General features: G+C 40.0%; 2 protein-coding genes across 2 annotated transcripts in view; one reads left to right on the top strand and one right to left on the bottom strand.

The window, feature by feature from the left end:
* Positions 1–12,397, bottom strand: part of fhl3a (four and a half LIM domains 3a) — a 28,578-nt gene extending 16,181 nt beyond the window's left edge. The window contains exon 1 of the mRNA XM_005736090.1: positions 12,185–12,397. The gene's annotated coding sequence lies outside the window, so the exon portion shown is untranslated. The remainder of the gene's footprint in view (positions 1–12,184) is intronic.
* A 6,303-nt stretch (positions 12,398–18,700) lies between these two features.
* utp11 (UTP11 small subunit processome component) lies at positions 18,701–22,285 on the top strand. The gene is made up of 8 exons (XM_005736089.1): positions 18,701–18,935; positions 19,093–19,154; positions 19,247–19,349; positions 19,452–19,571; positions 21,313–21,406; positions 21,546–21,676; positions 21,811–21,921; positions 22,016–22,285. Exons 1-8 carry the CDS (start codon positions 18,876–18,878, stop codon positions 22,097–22,099), a joined length of 765 nt encoding a protein of 254 aa, XP_005736146.1. The 5' UTR covers positions 18,701–18,875; the 3' UTR covers positions 22,100–22,285.
* The last annotated feature ends 2,375 nt before the right edge of the window (positions 22,286–24,660 follow it).

The following is a 24,660-nucleotide window of genomic DNA, read 5'->3' as shown; positions in this document are numbered from 1 at the left end:
GGGATTAATAAAGTTTCATCTAATCTCTATCTCTAATCTATCCATTGTAGTGCCTCACAAACCAGTGCTCTGGCTTATATGTACCCTCACATCATTAGCCACAAGTGTGATAAATTTTGAGTTGTTGTGTTCAACTAGTGACACTTGAGCTTTACTTGTGTTTGACTTTTGCCACCTGTGCTCACCATTATGCAACACAGGTGCATCACAATGACAATGAGTTGACAAGATGTGTCTAAACAGGTAAAAAATGCTTATGGTTTTGCCAAAAGAGTGATTGATTCAATAAGTGGGTTCAGGCAACTGACACTTTGTAGTAACAAAGTTTGTAAAAACAACTGTAATGTTTGGGGGTAACTCACACACATGCACAAATCCACTTAATCCTGCCTATAATGTGAGTCATCAATGTTTCACATACCTGCTAACACAATTAATTAACTATGCACTTGTATTTTATGTCTAAACTTAAAGTATACTGGATAAGCATGGCCACAGAGGTGGGAAACTTAAACATGTTCAGACCTCTGCTCCTTAGACACTGATTTTGTGGCTATTAGTCACAGGGGGGCACTGAAATTTATAGGCAGTTTCCCAGACGAGGATTAAGCCTAGTCCCAGACTAAAAAAAACAACGCAAAACAGAGCAAAAAGCAAATAAATCCATGAACATCGCCATTGATAAAAGTTTGTAGTCTAGGACTATACTTACTTCATGGCTGGGAAACCAGCCCTGAGGCTAACTAAAGAACCAAAAGACACAAAATGGCTCCTTCAGACTCTTGGTCATTCCCAGGTGGTCTCCTTATGTTGCTTAGTCAGCATAACTAGCCAGGACATCAAGGAACCAGGCTAGAGTTTCACAGCCCGCACACTCAGCAATCTGAGCATGCCACACACAACTGTTGAGTATACACTCACAAGTGCAAGCAATTATTTTTAACTCATTTAGACTTGCGGCTCGTGGCTGCAGTGATGGCACCTGACCCTGAGGTTAATATCAAGGCAAGCTTTTTATTATTTCTCTGTTTAGACATTCATCCAAATATCCCCAGACATGAATATTCAGCATTTTGTAATAAGCAGGTGGATGTTTTCATTCACTGAGCGCCAGGGATTTTATGAGTTTTATGCATTATAAGGGGTGAGAGAAATCTACGTTCCTGACAACAGCTGCACAAACTGTCCTTCATAACCGCAGCAGACCAGAACACTCACCTCTCTCCCCCTTTGACACTGTTACCCTGAAAAGACAGGTTTATTTAAACAACAACAACAACAAAAAAGCAATTCACTGGATAAGAAAATACAGGTAACATGCCAATTGTGAACTGGCTGGGATGATTAGCTTAGAAGTCATTTCCAGTACATGTTGCCATTCTTTCCCTTCTCAGACACATTTCCATGGCAACAAGTAAATAGTGCCCTCATTCCCTAGCACCATAAACCTCTTGGCAGTGACGTTTAGCTCTCATTTCATCCTGCTCACTTCTGCCTGAGGGCACTACCCAACGTTTTATTAGGAATGCTGGTGCAATGTGAAAACTGATGTGTTATGCCATCCTGAAAAGGCGACTCTGGACTTCCTCACTATTTCAAGAGTGAAGCCTGTAACGCAAGCGTCATGTTCCCCGGTCATAAAAAAAGAAAAAAAAAAAGATATGATGTCCACTTCCTTTACTCTGCTAATCACTCTGAGAAACATACCCAGGTTCATTTCCTACTGGCCGATGACCGCTTTCACCCGCATGCGGTGGATAACAATGAGAAGTCCAAGACAGTATGCACACACACACTGCTTCTTCCTGTTACCCCAAACACAGACATCTCTGGGACTTCTCAGAGAGATGTTCACATACATTTTGCAAACACACAGTCACAATGAAAAACAGATGTATTATGTCTAAACACAGTGAAACAGTCCCGCGGAAGGGCAAAGTCACAGATACACCTGCAGCAAATTGTGGATGTTTTTACACACACCTAATGCAAGTGCACACAAAGCTGAGGGTAGAGTGTAGAGAGATCAAACAAAAAATAAACACTGCAACCAAAACAGGGGGCAATAAGTGGCACGAAGAGTGCAATGAGCAGCTGCATACACACACACACCGTTTGTTTAACTTTCTTTGTGGGGACTTCCTGTTGGGTGTAATTATCTCTCATATTTATGATCCCCAGCTTTTCTGCTCACATAAATGAAGCTGATAGGGTCAAGCAGTCTGATGCATTAAGGAAATGAGTTTCAAACACAGTGGGAAGATCTTGGTAACAACAATCTAAACATGATGAGTAGTTGATGAATTCACACCAGGCTGATGATCAGGCGTTCCCTTACACTCGAACCCTCACCAGCAGTTCGGAAGATGGAAGCCTTACTTAGTCAAACAATGATGTCATTGTTGGTGAGACTACCGTAGAGTGAGATTTAAAGTGCAAGGGACGATAAAAATCAGTTTCCATTCAGACTCAACTTGAGATTGTATAAATTTCCATTTATATTTCTGCATACTGATGCAAAAAAAAGAAGAAAGGACTGTGTAGGAACATATCTCCTGTGACCCACTTTTTAGGATCCGGAGATCAGCCGCCTCTTTTTCCTCTTTGTCAGTCTCCCTGTTTGCTTTAACCTTTAAATAGGTTACTCTGGGCCAAGTCATGTGACTACCTGATGTCTTGGCAGTGCATGTATGCTTTCTGGGAAAAAAAAACAACAAATGATGATTGGCCACAAAACCAGGATGTGTATATGTGAGCGGTGCACTAGAGGAGGTTAGTGACCTAGAGGTCAGACATCCCCCTCGCCTGACTGCTAGGAGAATGTCTCGGCTCTGAAATGCAGCAGGTAGGCTCTGTGGCTGCAATGAGCTCACTTCAAAAGGTGTCCATAAATCACACTGACATGCATCCACCCTTACCTCCCCACGCCCCTCAGTTGCTCCTACACCTACCGATTTCCCCTTTTCTCTGCCGCCATCGAACAAAGCTTCAGACTATATATGTCTTTTGTCCCTTACTAGTTCTGATCATTTATGTTTTGAGCTCTTGCATCCACTCACAAGGTCACAATCGCACAAGTGCATTCATTTATTTGTGTAGTGACCTAGGCAAAGCCGTAGGAGTAAAAAAAAAAAACATAGCAGAAAAACCAGGGAGAGGTGGAGTGATAGTAGTAGATGTAAGCGTGTAGTCACCTAAAAGTGATTAGCACTAGTATCAAAAAACAGCAGTCCCTGTGATACACAATACATCCCAGTAGATTTATCTGAGATTGTTTTAAGTCCCCGAGATGAGCCGCAAGTTCAGAAATCCAAGCTTGTTTCTTGACTTTGCCGAAAGAGAGCTGCAATCCGTCAGGTCCTTATCTTAGAGTGTCACACACTGGGATCTCTTTATCATGCAGCCATGCAAAACACCATTCATCTTCCCCACCTAATTCATTATCGGTGATAAAATGCAAAGACCCAGCTGCAGTTGTTAAATGGAGAGGCGAGATGTGAAAACAGGTGCTTTGGTAAACACTGATAGCATTGCTGAATTATGTTGCTTCCGAAGAAGACCTGTCTATCTCTTTCAATCTATTAACCAGAGCTCCTACCCGACTCTTGTCTGACCTTATTCAGCTTTTGTCCTGCTTCTCTTTCCTATATAGAAGAATGATTTGGGAACTGTGCTGAACACAAAACAGACACAAGTTGAGGACTTAGCTAAAGCCACAAGGATAGCATCCTGGTTTCACAGCCTCTTCATCGATCAAGTAAAGTGTAAATGTAAGTCATGCTAAGTGTAAATTATCAGGATACATGGATCCACCTTCACTATTAGACTAGCAGTAGATAAAGGTTAAAAGCTACATGGCACAAAGTGCTGTGCAGAGACACTGAGATAATCCAATGCCTGACCTTCTCAAGAAACACGCAGTGTCTCAAATGAGCTTGATCATGCAAGTCTTCTCATACTATAGGACACTTTTTCCTTCTTTTTTCTTCAGCAATCATTAAACCTTAAACAGTTTCCACTCACCAGTGTTGAGAAAGTGTGCGATGCGATGAGGGATGGGGTTTTTTAAGGGGGGTTGAATACTTCCACAGTGAAGTCATGGCGCTTGTGTCATTGGCCCTCTGCTTTGCTTTGCTCACCGTCTGGCCTGCATTTTACCCATTGATCTAATTTCCATTGCCAACACTGGATGTGGTTCTGTTTGAAGTTGAATGTTTAGGTCCATTAAAGTACTGACAGAATTGCAAACGTATGGTGGACCTTAGGACAAGTAGGAAAACAACTTAGTGTTTTTTGCCAGGCTTCTGAAAAGACTGGAGAATATAGTATGAATAAGGAAGACTGTCTCGTTCTGAGGGGCGTTTAGCAGGATGGAAGAAGGCGAGACCTTAACGTTACCTTCTAGCATCTTTACTTTACTATATAAAGATGCCTTGAGACAATTCTTGTGGTGTAATGGCTTTATATAAATAAAACCAAATTATTTCTTGTGCATCATATGTGAGCAAAGCGTCAGAAAAGCTTATATCCATTTATGTAGAATCTTTATGTTCAAATGTGTTGCTGGTAGTTATTATCAAATATAATTTTAAACACACAGTAGAATATCTCACCTTCAAAATCTGACTTGCCTATATTCTATTTTCAGTTAAATATGGGGTTTAAATGATTTGCAAATTATTGCACATCAGCATCCTAACTTTTAAAAAACTTTTTTTAAAACCCGGATGTCGCATTGTGTTGGAGAAATGTTATATTTGTACTGTGCTGCCACTAATGCGGTCAAAAACCATCTCTGTAGGTGGTTTGACTCGCTGCCCAGGCCATACACAATACATCAAGCTGCTAGTTGTAATGGGGGGTCTGTATCTGTCACATAATTTCTACAACATCACAAAGACAGCTTTATTTCTACGCATAAGGGCAGAAAACTACACAGTGACTCTTATAATGCTCGGATAAGACAACATAGACACTATACGGTTAGCTGCAAGAAGGGAACAAAAAGAAGACATTTCCAAAGACACAAAAATACACTTCATTGAGGCTGCAACAATGAGGTCCAGACATTTATAATTTTTCCCCATCAAATGAAACTGAATTGCTGCAAAAGCACTCCAAGGTACTATTTTTCAAATTCATTATTTAGCCATATGTGTATTGATGTACCACATGTTCTGCAAAAAGGCCTATTTTGTGTGCCCTTTTATGTTTTTCCAGCTGTGGCAGAGACATAGTCATCATATGACGACATCTTGGCTTTTAGATTTTTTTTTAAATATAATTCTTTGAACTGTGCAGACAACTAAATCCAAGAATAATTGCATCACAGCCCAACATATATCCGATAAGTAATAATAAACAAATAATCAAAAATTATATATGAAATGCATGTAAACTTACGCAATATTTAAGTTTAAGTGTCTGAAATTGTCTGTAAATTTTCAGCAAATATATAGTTTCCCTTCATATTCAAAAACAGTGAAAGGCTCCATGCTCAGTGTTGCATGCGTGGACTTTCTGTCCTTGGTAAAAGACAAAAAGGTTTGGAATTGCTACAGAGCCAATGATGGTTTTCAATGCCAGGTGATTATGCTAAACCAAAAGTAAAACAATGCCTACATAATTCTGGGGTGCTGGAAAAGTTTGAATCATTAGGAGCTGTGCTGAAAGTACTAAAAACATCCTGAGCTGAATGTGATTGGCTGGTTGTGAACACACTTTCAAACACGGCAGTATTTCATTGTTAAGATTACACTGCATCACTTTTAAGGAGTTTCATAGTGGAGAGATGATGCCAGACGCATCGCTGGATGCACAACGTGTTCTTTTGCTTGTTTGCATTTTTGAAATAAAAGTAAATAGTTGTTGAAATTATTGCAAATTAATAGAAATTTCTCTAAGACAGAGAGGTGGTGCACAGAGTGTACTATAAACAGTAGGGATGTAAATTTGCCTTTGATTACACCTTTCTGTAACAGTCCTTTGATAAATGCGTGCGCTCACCTCTCCTAGCCATCTCACCCTTTCATTCTCGCTTTTCACTTCAACCAAAGAAGCCACAAAATCCCTTCCCAGTTCTCTGTTAGTCGTTTTAGTCGTACATCACCGTCGTCTTCTCACAGAGAAGCTAACGTCCTTTTATAGCCAGACAACGGCCACTTTCTGCCATTTATGGCTCCTCCAAGGCACTGAATGAGGGCCAGTCAGTATCCAGTAAAGGTGAGAGAAGACAGGGAAGCAAGGGAGGCCAAAAAATATCCTGCCCTCTTCGAACACCTATTCTATGTAACTTTGACAGGTTTACAATTAGTGCCAAATGCTACCCAAGCAGTAGTGAACGCGTTCTCCTCTGTGTATTTCGAAAAGGGCACAACTGTCATATACAGCACAATTTATTGACTGACATAAATCCACACCTCTGTGTATGCAGCGAGTCTGGCTTGTCTCAGCTTGTTTTCTCTGTAGAGACTATTGTCTCTGCCACAGACCCGTAAAGATTAAAGTGAGATGGTAGAAAAGTATGCATGTGTGCCTGCGATACGTGCGCGCAAAAGGCAAAAAAGAACTACGAAGATGGAGCAAGATATTCTGGCTAAAGAATCACATTCTTCATCATTTGCTAGTTTCATCATGCAGAGCAGGCATTTTTACAGTGTTTATGTTAAGCAAGGGGGAACGCGCTCTCTTACAGCTTCACTCCAAATAAACAGAGTTGTATTTATCAGAGACAAGATAATTCACTTCTGAACATGTACCAGCTTTTCACACAGGACATCGTGTAAACTCCCTGGGGTTCATTCCTTGGAGACAGTTGTGCAACACAGCAAACATTTGTGAGCAGTCAAATAAAAATGTGCACATGCTAAACAGCTTGCTTCACACCCAAACTCGATTGACGGCACTTCCTCTGTTGTGATGTCACAGTCTGGGTTCATTCTGTGCAGATGTGAGAGCCGACCCTATAAAGTATTTGGGAAGCAATCAACACCAGCGCAGTTGGCATTGCGGCAAACTGAAGTTACAGCCAAATAAAGACACAACTACCACCGCAGCATGGGGTAAAGGTGAGATACAGTAGTGCTGTGGTGGAACAAACAGTGGAGGTATACAGAGCCAAGCTTTAATTACCTTTCCAAGACATCTGTTATGAGAACAGAGGTCTGCTAGTATGTTGTTTAGAAGAAATTCTTTGCTAACAGCCCATTCTTTCTGGGGGTTGCAGTGTTTTGAAAGGTGGCATTTTAAGCTGCAGGCACTGTTGCTGTGTTTGTTGCCTGCTGTGCATCACTGCGTGGTTAAGGACTGTTTGCCACATGCTCTCAAATTATTACCTAATTAAGCCAATGTACAAGACCATCCAATGGAAAGGATGATACAGTTGATGATTGCTGTTAGATTAATGTACATGTAGTAACCTACAAAGCATTTTAGCAGGTAGGATCAGGATCAGGGATCTATAAGTAACAGACACACCAACTTGAGAGTCATCTACTTGTGACAGAAGTCATGATCATTTCAACTCAGTGAGTCCCTCATTATATTATCCAGAAGAATCTCTCTCTGTTATTCCACATGCAAAAAGTGTGGTGTTACAATCTGAAGTGTAAGCACTGGTTCTTTATTTTTTCATCTTCCCTAGCAGACATATGAGGATGGAATAACATCTTATTACCTTGGATCTTGAAGAAATTCTCCTCACTCAACATTCCTCTCCTCAAGTACTTCCATTAACCATAGGTTATCCTATGATTTAGCCACAGCCCAACATAACCATTAGTTATATGAATTTATAACACACATCTTATTACCAGTTATATAAAAGCCCTGCAATTTGTCCACAGACTTTGAATTTGAGCTTTCTTCTCAGTCCTCCCTTCTCCCTTTTCTTGATGGGACTTGCAACTATTCTTCCTCTTTGTCAAAATCTACTACTTTCCCAGGACAGCATCATTTATGGGTGCCAACTTTTTAAGCAACCAATTACATTATGCAATTCAAAGATCTTCACACCTTTTGGCAAAGTTTCAGTCAACACATAGCAGACTTGAATGAGTTCCAAGAAACTAACGAAAGTTTTTTTCTGGGATCCTGCTCTCAGGAACAAGTCAGGTTACACAGATGATGGAAGGCTTTGTAACGGCCGTAGGTTTTACATGACATTCCTTTTATCAGGTCCCGTACATCTGTTGGCACATGACCCTACTCTCTTCCCTTTAGGTGAGGGCGCAGGGAAAGAGTCATGAGTGACTAACACATTTCTTCAGCGCACAACTGAATGTGATGACGAAGCATTGAATCGACAGGATTTCTGCACCCAAACAACATCTGTTTCATGTGAGAGGCTGCAAAGGAAACACTGATAAGCTACGAATGGTTTCCATAAATTCAATGTGTAATAAATTTATAGGACACGTGTGGAAAACTTGAATGGATAAGGTGAAAGGCGGAGTGATGTACTCTTTCATGCCATATAATTCGCTTGTATTAAACTCGCAGGTGTGTAGTTATAAGTTACCTATTATTCCGTCCTCACAATTTGGTATTTCTTCTGAAAACAGTATTTCCTTTAAGGATAGCAGGTACTGTATTGTAAGTGCTAGGTACAGACCCGTAATTACACTCCTAAAGGAGCATAATTACCCCATTAGCGCAGAGTCAGTTACCTTTAACACGCCTTTGCAGTCTATATGAAGTTTGAGTTCTCCTTACATAAAATCTCATATGGACTGAACACTGTGGCAGTGAGAAATAAGAGCAGTTACACGTGTTAGGCAAAATGAATGAATTGTGAGGTGGTGGTGGGGCGAGGGGGGGACTACCTCCCACAGGGGCCCTGGCTCAAGGGATCATGTTTCAAACGTTTACCAACAAAGCGTCCATGGAGGAAGTCTTGCGACCCTCACAATAACAGCACAGCACCTGGGCCTTCCCCACACAGGAAACCTGAGGTCATTTCCCCCCTTTCACGGAATGCAGACACACTTATGCTGCCAGCCACGCGCCCCCATATCCCAATGAAGAGGGAAGTGAGTAACGGTGGAGGAGACACATTCAAGAAAAAAAAAAAAATATATATATATATATATATATATGTATGTATATGAAGCAGAAAGGACTACATTTTGCCTTATATGGTCTCACATGTAACACAGACATTAAAATTCTGGAAACAAGTTATGCAGTCTCATATCTGTACTGGGATAATCAAATTTTCAGATTTTTAACTGAAAAGAAAAACAAGACACAACAAGGACCAAAGCGTGGGGGCATGCAAGTGAGGGTTAGGAAGACACACACGCCTTAACTTTGAAAGAAGCTGAAGCAGTAATCAAAATAATACTTATCAAATATCACAATGACTTGTTGTGGAAACTGCCCAACGTGCCCTCTGACACATACCACCGAGGGACAGGAAAAATACAATGCGAAATGTCAGGGGAGAACCACTTCTTTACAAATCTATATTCTGCTCTCAAACCACCTGTAAACACTTGACCACCAGTTCCTCCATCATTATCCTTGGCCTTATTTCAAATGGTGCCAACACATAAAACTAGCTACAGCCAATTCAAGTCATTTAGCTGCAGTCCCACTACAGTTTAGAGCTGGCCATGGTCCAACCACCATGCAGGGAGAAACCTTTAGAAAACACTGAGACCTCTGAAGAATGTGACCATGGTCAATGAAACAGAGAGGGAGAGAGGAAGAGGGAAAAAAGCAAACAAATACATTATACAGCCCGTGGGCTCTGTCAAGGCAAGCTCCCCAGATGCTAAATGGGACAGAATGACTGTCTTTTGGTTGCTAGGGTATTACTTCTGCTTGTCACTGTGGCAAAGCATTTGTGTAAAAATAATAAACATACCCTGTCAATGGTGAAAGCACAACGAGAGTTCAAAAAGAGCACATCCCTTCAATTCTGTAGTGACACAAAGAAAACAAGGGTGCTGGATCTAATGTTGATTTAAACAGTTGTTGTCTTTGCATTAAAGCACACCTTATTTAATAATTCATTTAGCATTTTTCTGCATTAAATGGGGACTCAAAGCACTTTCTACTACAAGCCTTCATCACGTTACTTTATGTATAAGCACCTTGCCTAACCATCATGAGCAACACTCACACACCAATGAATGCACTGAGGTAAACTCAGGGCTCAAAAACTTGCCCAAGGATACTTCAGCATACAGATTACAGTAGTCAGGGATTGAACCAGTGACCTTCTAATTAGTAGAGGACTGCCTCTGGCTCCTAGGCCTCAGCTGCTCCACAAAGACATATGTTTTTAAGGAACCACTGGGTTTCAGGAGTCAAGCCCTTACTTTAAATCTAATAATATTTTAATTTTAACAATGGATCAAGAGACTATGCATAAGCATTCGCTCATCACAAAGACATCACCCAAATCCGCAGGTTCCTTCATTTGCAAAGAGTATCAGCATTTTTGCCTCATTATTTTCTCATTTCTCGTGTCCTCATCCTAACTTTATTGTGCTCACTGCGTATCTCTGCTCTCATTAAACCCTATTCCCAGCTAAAGCTGGAAAGTGTGACTGTAAACTACATGCTGAGTTCCAGACAGACAAAGCTAACAAACAGGAACTAGTTGAGAGAACAAAACTAAGAAAGGAAAGTCAATATCACAGCTATGCTCACTGTTTGGCCAGCTTCAGAGCTCTAAACAAAAGCCTGTGTTGTTCCTTATCTGCTGGATATGCAAATATGCAACTGTAAGTGCCATATCAACTTTATATGGTGACAATACCGTATGTCAGTGCTGCATAACAGTTTCTGTGTTTCTGAGATTCAAAGCATGGTTAGAATTTAACTTGACCAAATCTTTGTATGTTAATGATCTGTTACAGGCACTGCAATGTAATAAAAACCCTCCTAACACAATGGAAAAACTGAATTTGCATCTTCAGTCTGTAACTTGGCATCACATGTAGTGTCAGCACAACAGCAGTCGTTATGTCCCTGAAAGCCCTTCCAACTATACCCGAGAAAAAACACAATACTTTGTGTCTGTAATCTGCTTACGCTGTAGAAATAAAAATAAACACCATTTCCATCTTCAATCCTTGGATCAAACTTTATCCCATTGTGAACACGTTACTCTCACCGCATGCCCACTGCACCCGCATGACACAACAGATGAAACACCAAACAATCACCACAAGGATGACACTGCTACTATGCATTATGATGTCACGATACACGCCCAACACAAACCTCAAAGCTGCAGTACAGACACACCCATCCCAGACGCACACTGCCATACCCCACTTTGTTCCGCTGGAGAAATGACAAGTTAAGCCCGAGGGACTTTGCTCCGTGAGGCCTTCACACGTTGCTCAGCCAGGAGCTTCAGTGGCACAAAAGTTCCTCCTTAATCCTTCCTCGACACAGTTCAGTGGGTCACACAAACTAACACACTCTGTTTCTCCATTGTTTGTTTTATGCCTCATTTGCATGTTTGCATATATTGTTTTACAATAATAAGGAAAAGCAAAGGAGAAAAGAAAGGAGAAAAACACATAGACAGACAGAAAAGATCCAGACCCCCTGAAATGAATCTGGGTTTTACTTTGCAGGCTTATCCACGGGCCCTGTGTTTGACTAAGGTGTGAAGGATTAATACTTGTCATAATGTCAAGCCCAAGCCTGCTCTTTTCTTGCAATTCCCAACATGAATAGTACAGAGTAAATGTGATCTTAAGATGTTAAATTATACATGAAGCTCATACTGTGCAGCTAAGTGCAGTGCTACCAGTACAACCACATGAAAGACAACTAATAATAATCAGTATTTCAGTAAGCTGATGACTATTCAGCTGAAAATACATTTCACAAAGAGTCAACTTTTGCCACGAGACACAATCAGAGGCTGTTATTTATTATCCATGTACTGAATATAAAATAGTAATGACACAACTAGTAATTACAACACTTTAAGTTCTTTAAACTCGAGATTCTTTGTGAAATGTATTTTCAGCTGAATACCTCACCAAGAATCAGTATGTATAAGTTACTTTATTTTGCCATGGTCCATCTTTTGCGAAGTAATTTCCTGCTTGAAAGGTAAATTCATAGTTTAGTAAAAAGGAATACCGTGATAATAAGGAGAGGAAAAGTCTCCATCTCTCTCTATATTTTTTTTTAAAAGAAAGTTGAATCCTACCAGGGGTCTCTGAAGTCTGGAGGCACCTTTGGAACTTCAAAGTGGTAACCCGCCTCCTCCTCTGCAGGCACTCGCTCAGATCAGGACTGGGATCAGTTCGCAGATCGCTCCTCCGACGTGTCGCCCGCAACTGTGCAACTTTTTGTGTTTCCTCTGACTGTTGATAAACCTCTGCGGCAGAGAGGGATGCAGCTTGCCGGCTACTTTTGTCCTACTACTGAGGAAGTTGCTGGTGAGTCACAAGATCCCGCCCCCCCAAAAAAACATTCCTCCCTTCCTCCCTCCCTGCAGCGACTTCAAACGAGACCTGAGAGTAGTCTAGGCAGTGGAGGGTACATCCCAACCGGGCCTTATTTTTTCCGTGCTGCTGTCAGTTTTAGTAGAATTACATATTATAGCCGAGTTAATATCCTTAACAGGAAACACCGACTTACAATAAGTATGGTGGAGAAGGCGATACTGCTCACGAGCTTCCTTAATTAATTCTGACAAGCAATCAGCCGGTTAGTAAATAAATCAAGCAGAAGTAAAAAGTCTGACAGATGAATGTGAAATTATCTGTGAACCTCCCATGCAATGTTTAGAGTTAATACACATGAGACGTGACCACTCTATGAGAGCTGGAATAGACTCCAGCCAGGCCAGCACCCTCAACTGGAGAAGCAGGTAAAAAAAATAAAATACATTTCGATAAAAAATAAATAAATAAATAAAATAAAGCATGAATGGATGCATATAATAGTGTTCAAATGCTCTGACATTTTGGTCTCAGATCAATTCCAGATATTAATGACTTGGCTTCAAATAGAGACTTTATATTTCCTACAGTCTAAATAATGTGTAAGTATAAATATTAACTGGTGAAAGTGAACAGCAGCAAGCAGATATGTATTAAGACATTCTTGCTTTTCTAAAACACACAAATCTCTTGCTTTTTAACTGACATTTGTTGACCTTTTCATGCAGTTACATTACCAAAAAGGGTAAAGAGCAAACCCAGTTGCTAAATTACACTTCCCTATTTTAAAGTGTGGGTCATTTCTCCACACCCCATGTTTCATTTTTTGTCATGACTCAACAAGTGGGAGTGACATTTTCCCCTGGATGCAGCTGGCTGCTGTTTTGTCATACAGTGAATGATCCTGATATCTCCATTTGAGTCATTACAGTGAATCAGTATGTTCCCAACACATTAAACACAGTATCGTTGGCAGAATTGCCTCCATGCATGATAAACAGTACGGCACGTTCAGGTCGGCAGTCACCATACACTTTCTGTGGTTAGGGATTCAACCATATACACAGCAGCAGCTCAAACATAGCAAAGACCACAAAGACCACACTCTCTGTAGGAAAAGTTTTCAAAAAATAACTGTTTGTGAATAGGTGAAAAAAACCTCAACATTTAACAGTTCGATATGTGTAATTAAACAACTGTGGTGCTAATTTTCAACTCCATATTTTTAGTCTGCTAGTATAGCTTTGTATTGCAGTTCACAGTTCAAAGCAATCCTTGGCGACCTCATACTGACCTATGCTGCTTTGATGCGGCCCCTAAGATCATCCTGTGGCCAAAAAAAGCTGTTTTTAACCACTGTTTAAGCTCATTGCAGGACTTCATTTCAAGGATGTCAGTATTGTTATTATTACATGCTGCTGTTTGCAGCTATACTGAAGACCCTCTCATAGATTTTCCTTTTAAGGGTGCTCTGCAAGTTTTCAGTAAGGCGGAGATAAGACCATAATAGCCACCGCACCATCTGACCATATCTGTGATTTGAACCAGTAATTAATCTTCTCACAGTTTGATGATCTCAATTTTCAAACCTTCTCTGTGGTTTATATGCTTCTTGCAAGGCAAGCTATTTGATACTCTTATTTTAGGCTGGCCTCAATCAAAGGCCACATAAAGGTCAAGTAAAAAACGTCACGACGCCACGCAGATGTGAACCGTGGTGCGCGCTTTCTCCTGGAAGACATTATTCACGTTACACTGCATTTCAATCAAAAGTGTCACAAACAGCTTTGCAAACAACAAAAACAGACCATGCAAGAGAATTTCAAACCTTTCTCACTTCCACCTAACAAAACAGGATTAGTCTCTGGGTGATGTGTGCCGAGTGACAGTTTCAGAAATGTGCCAGTGTAAAGGGCTAAAAGGTTTCAGACACTGTTTCAGCCATCTGAAAAGCCCTCTGGCTGTAAGGCACTAACATACTAACTTAAAACTCTCTGTGTCCATCCTCAGCTATCTGTTAGCTATTTGTTATCACTGGGATTCAACTCACTATTTAAAGCAAGTTTCATGTAAATTTATTGCAGAGAGATGAAAAGATCTCTTCACTCTATGAGAAATAACTGACTAGATGTTTGTATTACATTGTGGACATACTTTGTGTAACAGCTGCACCACCATCAGTAAATAAGAACAGCGATCAGTCAATACACTTCTCATTCAAATAAGACTTTCACAAGAAATGCCAGTGCTCAGAAGTACTAAACACTACAATATAAATTCCTGCTAATTTCATTCACTTAATATGGCATCGTTGTTTCTTGATTGTTTATGGACGAGCAACAGAAGATATCCCATATTAAGTTAAAGTTCAAATCAAAACCCTCCGACCATGTGGCATGTTGTTTTTCATGGTTCTTTGAAAACTGAAAGAGTGTGATCCACACTCGTTTGACCCCTCACTTCCACGCAACCCCCTAATTATGAATTCTAATTTTACACTCTGAGGCGTGGTCCCATCAGGCTGTGTGAAACATTACAGGATTACAGGCCTGTCAATTCATCGTGGTCGAGATAGTCCGATGAGTTTCTTACTTTGTAACCAAGTTAACTGTGACCTTTACCTTAAACATTTATATTTTAGTTTTGCAAAACAAGTTAAAGGTTTAATATGAGTCAACTGAATGTGACTTGATCATGAACAGAAATGGATCATAATGTCTAAAGTGAATGCTATGCAATGAATGTTTTTGATTATTATGTGCTAAACTACACACAACACGCTCTTTTCTTGGACGTGTGGCTTTGAAACATCTGAGGCAAATTAGCTCAAATGAACAACATAACCCTGAGCACAAGACCAATGGTGTTATTAAATTGCTAAATGCCCCACTTGAGTGATATCTAAATGTGTCCTGTACAATTTGTGTGTGTTTTCACACGATACATAATGGCAAGTGGACATCGTGACGTCCCGCTATAATGTAATAAAAATATCGACATATTTAGTGGTGAGAGGCACGAAATAGCATGAACTCAAATGGTGTTTGGATACTTAAATTGAATTTACAATGTCTTTGTAGCTTTAGATAGAGAAGCACGTGGAGCACACTGTCTATCAATTATCAAAGATAAACTCAAAATAACCTATCACAAGACTATCAATTTAAGAATAAAGGCTTTTGCTGATATCAGCAATTAGAGCTTATTTACAGAGCACATCAGGTCTGATCTAAAAACAATGACCCTTTTTTCTACACTTTGCAGCCATGATTGCTTGGAGTATAAAACCAGTTATGGCACAATATACACTCTCAAAACTCAAGCAGAGAAAATAAGCACCATATCAACACTTAATAGTAGACAATTTTGTTTTACAAGAGTTTGTGGTTAACTTACTATTGTGAGAATCCCACCCAGTAGTGCCCCTATGTTGTAATTTACTGGGAACTGGGCATAAAGAAGCAGAATGTAACACTGTTCTATTACAAGGGAAAAGCTATGCATCACATTACTATATGTTACACCATTAGACTGAATCAATATAAATACTTTTAAACTATCTAGTATATCAGTCACAAGATAAATCTGGGGTGCTCAATGGATCCTTCTGGGGTATATAATATAATACTGAGTGTTTCTTCTTGTTTTGTTTATTAATGCTCTTTTCTTAATGTTGGGTCATTTTACCTTCTTAGTTATCTAAACTAAACCATATGAGGAATTCATAAGAGGAAAGATGCTTGACAGAATTGCTAACTACATGAAAACATCTTCATCTTCTGTTTGCAATAGGCAGCCAATCAGGAGAAAGTTGGCCTAAAGGTTTCCTTAAAGGGGGAAGAGCTACAGCATCTTGAAAGTAGATGACTGAGCAACTGCATGAAGTCCTGGTATGAAGTAAATAGGGATTATATTAAATTGTGTGCCAAGAAAAAGGCATTGTGGATATAGAAGTAGGCATAATGGGTTCACTCCAATGAATTCTTAAGTCAGTTTGAAGTGTAGCTGCCAGATGTTGTAAAAAGTTTGATATTTCCATCTAAGAATAAAGGTTATATATACAATGTACTAGAAAATAGAAATGATGTAAATAGAATTTCCCGAACACTACTTTCCACCGCTGACAGCAACAACTTATTCAATCTCTTAGGAGATACAACTAAATAATCACACAGGAGAAATTTGTAGCCCGTCCATTTTTCGACTGGGTTGGTCAAATGGCCCGTTGCAGATGAAGACCAACCACGGCCAGGGGAGACATACCAAAGTCCTGAGCTCACCCCGAGTGCAGCAGCCTCACAATATGTCAGCAGTGTTATTTTTACGAGGTCATATTTGAAAACCCAATGGCTCTGCATCTGCCCTGCAAGGGCATTCCTCCATTGCTGACCATGAACAAACCCACAAGCTGTTGTGCTCCTGTTCTTGTGTCAGCTCGTTACAAGTCCCCGATTTCCAAAGTAGCATTTACCCCTGCCGTGGCTCACCAGGCATTTTACTTGTAATGATAAATACTCACATGAATTAAACAGCACGGAGCCCAGTAAGTCAGAAGGCAGACATTAACCCGTAAATCCTGGCTGCAGTCTGTGTTTGCCTAGTTAAATACATGTTAGTGGGTGAGTGGATCAGTGGGGCCTTGGGCTGAAACCTTCACAGGAATTGGGGTGATTAGCCATCACACTGATAAACAAGCCTGTGACATAATGTGGAAAAACTGATCCTATTCAGAGGTCTCATCACCCGCAAGACATTCTGCATGCCAGGCAAATCTCGCACATATAAAACAAATTCCTTGCGGTTGGTGAGGAGATAGTGGGCTTCCATCGGAGAAAATGGCCGTTAAGAGGAATATCACTCTCTGTCTCGCTGGCTTTGTCCCACAGAGAGTTGAGAACCTGGGTGAGATTAGGGACTGGTGCCGTTGCGGCTTTGTCTTTGTCTCCCTGAAATGTCAGGAAGTGGAGAATCTTTTCTCACAGAGAGAAAGGTTGACCCTCATCTTCAGAGTGGAAAGAAAGAAAAACACAGAAATTCCTCATGTATATATTTCATTTCAAGCATGTGAGCTAAAGTCACAGTGTCTTAGTTCTATAGCCATAAGAAAAGCACATATAAATGTTTTAAGTGTAATTGAGTTTGTTTTCTGTTTGAGAGCATGTGATTGTTTTAAAGCATATTACAGGATTTCTGTGTAATCCTTTTTAGGCCTGTTGGACTGGGTATTAATCAAAATAGGGGTCTGGAATCCCAACAGAAACACGCAGTGAATGCTCATGTTGGAAAAACATAAACGTATTACCAATTAGTGTTAACTGTGCTCTCTGGCAAATGCTGGCTGTTATTATAATAACCAAAGCAATTTGGTGTATGAGTACCCTCACTTGTTTTGGGGGTTTTGTTTTTTTTCCTGTGCCAAGTCTGGCTTGTATATAGCCTGAGAGTACTTGTTAGATAAATAAGATTAATTCAGCTTGTCTTTGCCAGTAAGCCTTACAGCACGACAACTGTAGTATTATAGACCCAACATTTAAAACCAAAAGACAACCAAATTACAGGGCTTCGGATTTCAATGATATTACATTAGTTGATTTTTTTTTAAACATAACATTTATTAGAAAATGTATTAAATAACTGGTTAATATGTCACTGTTTTTCCCCATCTATGTAGACTAATAATATCAAAATAACTTCATAATTTAATATTACTGATTTAAAAAATATTAAAATTATCAATAAAAAAAGTTTAATAATCAAAATACTTAATTACCTTTCAATCGTCTATAGTCAGAATCAGAAAAATGCTGGGTTTTAATAAAACAGATTTTCAGTAGTATTTTCACCAGAAAGTCCATGTAAGTATTAAAAAAATAGCCTATATATTTAATGTATGTTTTTGGATAAAGATTACAAATGCACAGAAAACTATAATAATGAATTTTTAGCTGGGTTTACTATTTAAATATATCTAAAAATGCTTTGCTTAATATTTTCTTCTCTCCTCTGTTTAATACACTGAAGCGCACGTACAGGTTATCTTATCAACATTTCATATGCAACAGTGCCCCCTAGTGTTACTACCCGAATGTACAATAGGCAACACCAAAATACCGACTATTCTAATTTGTCTAAAACATGTTTAATTTTATTTAAAATGTAAATGAAAAATAATATATAATTTCAAATAGTTATACAACTTGTTGCTGAGCTCCAGATTTTAAAAATATGACGACATTTTCAGCGGAATTTGAGTTGCGAATCTGCGACAGCGAAATGAAAAACGGCTCGCTCTGAATCAGGCAGGAACCCACGTGTCCCTCTCACAGGGAAGCACTAGAAACCAGAGGCAACAAGGAGGCTTTAGATATCTGTGTGTGTGTGTGCTTAATAAGTCTTATATTAATCTGTTTTAACTTATTTTTGCGTGTATACGGTCGGGGTCATTTCACAAATATGTCCTCGTTCCGAAAGGCACTGAAATCTCGACAGAGAAACCACCATGAAAGATCTCAGGTGAGCGTTGCAATGTTGTTGGCTAGCTCGTTAGCCTATTAGCCAAGGCAAAACAACACACTTCTCGTGTGTTCGGTTGTTTTTCTGACACACACACACTTACAGTAATAGATACTAATGTTGGCTCTGTCCTGTCTGTGTGTGTGTGCGTGTGTAGCCCGGCTTCAGGAAACAACTGGGATTGCTGGAGAAGAAGAAGGACTACAAACTCCGTGCAGAGTAAGGAAAAGTGCAAGTTTTTTGCCACACTTTATAGTTGTGTTTACCTTTTGAAGATAAGATGTTTAAGTTTGCCTTGTCTGCTGGTATAGTGACTATCATAAGAAACAGAACACACTCGCTGCTCTGCGAAAGAAAGCTCTGGAGAAGAACCCGGATGAATTTTACTTCAAGATGATCAGCTCTGCACTGCAGGTATTAAAGCAACAAGAAGCACCTCCTTGCTTCATAGATTTGGTCATATATGAGTTTTGCCTGAGCGTTTGTTTGTTTTTTTATCTTGTGGTGTGTTGACAGGATGGAGTTCACGTAATTAAAAAACCAAAAGAGCAGGAGGAGGTGACCGAGGAACAGAAGAAAATGATGAGGACGCAGGATATCAACTACGTGGAGATGAAAAGGGTTGCAGAAGTTAAGGTAACCTTTAATTTCCATGTAATAAGTCATGCAGAAGAAACAAAATACCACCACTGTGGCAAAACTGACTTGTTAATAGGCTCACTTTTCACTTAAAGTTGGCTCAGTGGCCACAGCTTATCTCATTGCCTTATAACCAAATTTGCATTTTTCTGTTCTGTTCAGTTAGTGTGATGTTGTTGGGTTTTGTTTTTGTTGTTGTTGTTTTGGGTTTTTTGGAAATGCTTGTTGACCAGTTATGAGATTCATTACTACAAATCATCTTACTGGATTACACCAGGCATCTGACTGATAGATAATTAGTTGGTTGGTGACATCATAACATCTTTGAACCAGTAACTACTGTGGTAAAGTAATGTGCAAAAGTCTTGACTCACCCTTCATTTCTTTATATACTGCTTCAAACGAGCCAGTCTTTCTTGTAATTATTTAAAATAGTATTTAATACTGATCTGCCAATCATCCAAGCATTAAAAATGTTCCTCAACAATTAACTACTTGTCTGTCTACACATAGAAGACAATTTGGCAAAGTGCTATTAGCTGAAAACCAAAGGGAGGACAACAGAAGTGGCGGGGCTTAAAAAGTATCTGCAGCAGATGAACAATAACTAAAAAAAGTCATGTGCTTAAAAAATAGGAATAAATATGGCCTGACACAAGCCATTCTTAAGCAACGGGGACAGGCTGAGGTATCCCAAATTAAATAACAACTCAGCTGACAATCAGTGGCAAACACGTCTTATGGAGTGGTGAATCCAAATTGAAATTTTTGCTTCAAATTGTCATAAATATGTACGGCGCAGGTCAAGAGAGAAGTACGACAGTGAGTGTCTACGGCCATCTGGAGAACACTGAGCCTCTGTCATGGTGTGAGGCAGCATTTCAGCCAGTCGTGTTGAAGATCTTGTTAAAACTGATAAAATTACGAACCCAAAAAGTACAGCGAGATTTTGAGTCTCCACGTAACACCTTCTGGAAAGCTTCTGATTGGCAGCGGCTTCATTCTTTGGCATGATCGTGACCCCAAACACACTGCTGATGCAGGACCAGTAACAAGTGAATTTGGCATGTATGAAGCTTTCCTAATGAGAGATGTTCAGAGTTTGTTTTAGACATCAGAAATGCACCTGTGAAGATCTGAAAATTAAGTCAATACACACGAATAGCAAAGGTGAAGAATGGTATGGATATAAATTATACCCCTTAAATGTTAAAAGTAATGCTACTGCAGTGTAATTTTTAAATACTCACGATACCATTTTGGAAGTGGTTACTTTGCAGGGCAGTGTACCCAGGCTATATATTATTCTTGCACTAATATTTTTAACATGCATATTGTGCATGACTCTTTCCAACAGCATGAGTTCGCAATTTGGAAACATAAAGAAAACCTAAAACAACAAAGAAACAACTTCTCAACATACAAATCATTGCATCACATCACAATTAAACGTTAAACCAAATGGTAAAAGTTGTTCCCCTCTGAAAACTGTTCAGTTTCCAAAGGCTCCACAGAGTAGGCCTAGTACTGGAATATAAAGGGGGATGAAGGGTTTCTGTTCCTGAAAAGGCAAATTTCCAGTAGCCATCTGCAGTAACGAATGAGAGGGCTCTGTGGTGGTACATGTGTCTAGTAGTTTAAGGGCAGTGGCAGCAGCATGAGCATAGATATTATCACCATCATTTATATCTGTGGTGGTGCCTCGGTTAATCTTTCTGGGTATATGATGTACTTCCAGAAAATTGAGAGGCTGAAAGGAGAGCTCCATCTTTTGGATGCAGAGAGCAAACCAAAAAACAAGCACACATTTTTTGTGGACTCCAAAAAAGAAGGTAAATATAAGCGTTTGGTAGATTTAATAAATTTAGTGAGTGCTTGGAAATGTGTAAGTGCTGTGCACACAAACTATCCTTTTCCTCTTGTGCTTTCAGTCTTGAGATTGCCTGAGAAGTTGTTTTTATTCTCCCTCAGTGCAGTCATTTAACCTGGCGGACCACCTCAACACAGCTCTGGAGCTGGTGGACAGAGTGTACAACAGACCAAGTCTGGGAACACTGGAAACCAAGAGAATACAGGGAGCTGTAGACCCGCGTGCTCTGGGGGTTTGTGGAGATGATATTTATTCATTTTTTGAATATTTCTTTAAAATTTAGCTCCTCGGAATTGTTCATTGGTAATAAAGTTTAAGATTCGGCATTTCATTCCACTGATGGGTCTATGTGATTTGTACCTGTAGAAACTGGCAAAGCAAAGGAAACATCAATACAAGATACTTTCCCAGCGAATTGACAGAGAAAAGAAAATGTTTGTCATCAGCCAGAAAATTCAGACCCGTAAGGACCTGCAGGTGAGGAGGACATGGTTCTTGAAAGTTTTGGTGCTGGTGTGCTATGACTGTCTTCATTTCAGTTTTTTTTTTTTAATGTTTTGCCTTTGTACAGGATAAGTTCAAGAAAGTGAAGGTAAAGAAGGAGACCGCCAGTTCTGCAGCAATTTACAAGTTTGAAGCTAAGAGGAAACGTTGACAAGAGGAGGGAAAGAAAATCACTGTCGGGAGGTGATACTTGAAAATAATGAACTTCTCGAATCCTATGGGTCTGCACAGCAGAGGCAAAGGATAAAAATTCAGTTTTGTATATATTTATCAACTATGCTTAATTTGTTTCAAATAAATATCAAAAGAACTTGTAATTGGATTTAATTTCTTGATTTGGAGACAACTTATATTTTAAGGATTTCTTTGCTTGTGAAGAAGTGGAGAGCTCTCAGGCTCTATGACTCGAGGGGTGCTGTATGATCTGGTTATCTAAGAAATATAAATTATTATTTTTTACCACTAGGGGGCATTAGTGTTCTTCATGAGTGTTCCAATCTAAGGCAACTAGAAGAGAGCCATAAGTGCATTTGTTCCCAGAAGTTATTATAGTGGTTCTTAAACTTGTTTTTAGCAGAAGAAGACTTGCATCCCACACCTCACTCTTTCCTGACAGGTAGTAGTAAAAGTAGTGTTATTAGTAGTAATAATATTAAGATCCAAGCTGAACTGTAGTTAAATAAATGCCATATTTTGTAAAAGTTGGCTCTGCACTGTATTCCAGGCCATCCTTGCCCCACAGTTTGAGTTACAAGTACGACCTACAATTTCTTTTTTGTGTCAGATTGAGGTTATAACATTTCTCACTCATGTGTTGTTGCTCTCTAATTCAGTAACTGTCTCATTTACACAACAACATCAAGAAATACATTCTCTTTATCCAGGTTTGAGGACAACTTTGGAAGTTCTCCATATTACGCACGTAATGCTTTGTTGAACGTTGAGATACCCACGATGTGTTAATGTGTTATTTAGTCCTGAATAACACTTGTATACCGAGGTTAAATATTTTCGAAGCTCTGATACATTATCTAAAAAAAAATGAAGTCACGTTTATATGTTTTTAACATCAACTGAGGACATTGTTTGCGTGCTGAAGTGCTGGACTGCTTTCTGTGGTGGAGACACAGGCTTGGCTTAGCCTTCAGAGCCTCTGAAGGACACGTCTTTGTTTGCAGCCCTCGACTTGGGATGCAGCACACCTCTAACAGGCCCTTTTCACATGTCGCAGCAGGGTAGACACAGCTGCAGCTAATACAATTAAAAATGATTTAGGTGTCAGTTAGCAAGCATCGATAACAATAACACTATTGCCAATGCTTGCTCATTAGCTCACTTTAATCAAAATTACCCATTATTAATTTTATTAGCTGCAGCTGTGCTTATGCAATAACATCTCTGTTAAAAGCCCCCCTTGAGAGATAAATTGTTGCAGCTAGCTCATTTTCAGCAGGTAGTTCTCTTTCAGCGAACTGATTTGAGGCTTCCTAAGAATCTTACTGGACATCAAGGTGCTAAAAATGAAATTTTAATTAACCAAATGAGTACTCGCATTCAATTGTACAATATGCTGATGATGAAACTTGTCCGTCAAATCCTTTCCAGTTAGCCGTTGATATCCCATTCCTGGGTGGGCAACAGAGGTTGCTCTACTCCCTGAAATGTAGGAAAGCATCATGATCTAAGGTAAAGCAAGCACACTTTCAAAAAAATAAAGGTTGGACTTTCTTGCTCCTTGTCTCACGATCTCCACTAATCTTTTATGTTGTCTTGTCTGCACATAAAGCAGGTAAAAATATATTTTCTTACTTCCAGTAGTTTGAAACAAATTGAGTACCTGATGCCCAGCAACAGTTCAGTGACCCGGTCTTGATTGATCCTTGTTGGTTGCAGTAGCTTCATAAATGGGGGGGGTCCATCAGTTTCTCCTGGGAGCCACTGGGGGGGTAAGAGGGCAGGCAGGGAACCTAGTGAATGTGTCATCAGGAAAAGTGAGAGGCATAGAGGCTGCAGGATAGGGACCACAGGTCTTGGCCCAAACTCTGCTGACCAGAGGAAAGGTGCGCCAATAGCTCAGAATGGGCCAAAAGAGGCAAAGAGTGATAGCAGGACTCCTGCTAGCTTCAGTTGCACTCGTCTAGAAGAACAGCTTGACAAATCTAGCACTACAAAATGTTCTGTTAATGTAAGTTCAAATACCTCTACACGTACACCTATATAATAAACATCTCAAGTATATAGTGCACAGATTGATGTATTTCACTTTAATCAAAGCATAAACAAGGCTCTTGTATGTTTGACGATTTATGTCAGAATTCTGTTGTACCCAGTACGAGTGATTTGCATCCTCAGCCAGCTCTCCCTCCTCCTTCCTTACGCCTTTCTCTCACCCTCTCTGCCCTCTGTTACTGCGTCACACTCCTATGAGGGCGTGTGTGTACCGGGACCCTGAGGCTCACTGTCCATAAGCGGAGGGGGTGGAGGTCATTGAGGAAAGCCCAGGGGTCAAAACACTGTGTGCGCAGTTCCGGGACCCCAATCCAACTATGCGACCCAAGCACAGACCAGGCTCTGTTCCTCCTCAAGCTCTCCTTTCATTCTCCCCAGTAACGGGACTCTTATGCAGGGGTGCAGAGGCAGGGCTCAGGGGTGGGCAGTGGGTGACCTTCTGATTTTAAAGATATAGACAGGCATTCCTCTTTTGTCAAAAGG

Source organism: Pundamilia nyererei, unplaced genomic scaffold, assembly GCF_000239375.1.
Source record: "Pundamilia nyererei isolate P.nyererei 1_Seehausen unplaced genomic scaffold, PunNye1.0 scaffold00067, whole genome shotgun sequence".
Taxonomy (NCBI): domain Eukaryota; kingdom Metazoa; phylum Chordata; class Actinopteri; order Cichliformes; family Cichlidae; genus Pundamilia; species Pundamilia nyererei.
The sequence above is the reverse complement of the archived record's forward strand: the minus strand, read 5'-3'. Positions and strand labels throughout refer to the sequence as shown.

Bases quoted from the DNA above. Each gene is read 5' to 3' on its own strand.
- utp11 (XM_005736089.1), top strand. From the start codon at position 18,876: ATGTCCTCGTTCCGAAAGGCACTGAAATCTCGACAGAGAAACCACCAT. The intron at 19,350-19,451 runs GTATTAAAGCAA...GTGTGTTGACAG, and splicing joins TGATCAGCTCTGCACTGCAG to GATGGAGTTCACGTAATTAA. The intron at 21,677-21,810 runs GTTTGTGGAGAT...TTGTACCTGTAG, and splicing joins TAGACCCGCGTGCTCTGGGG to AAACTGGCAAAGCAAAGGAA.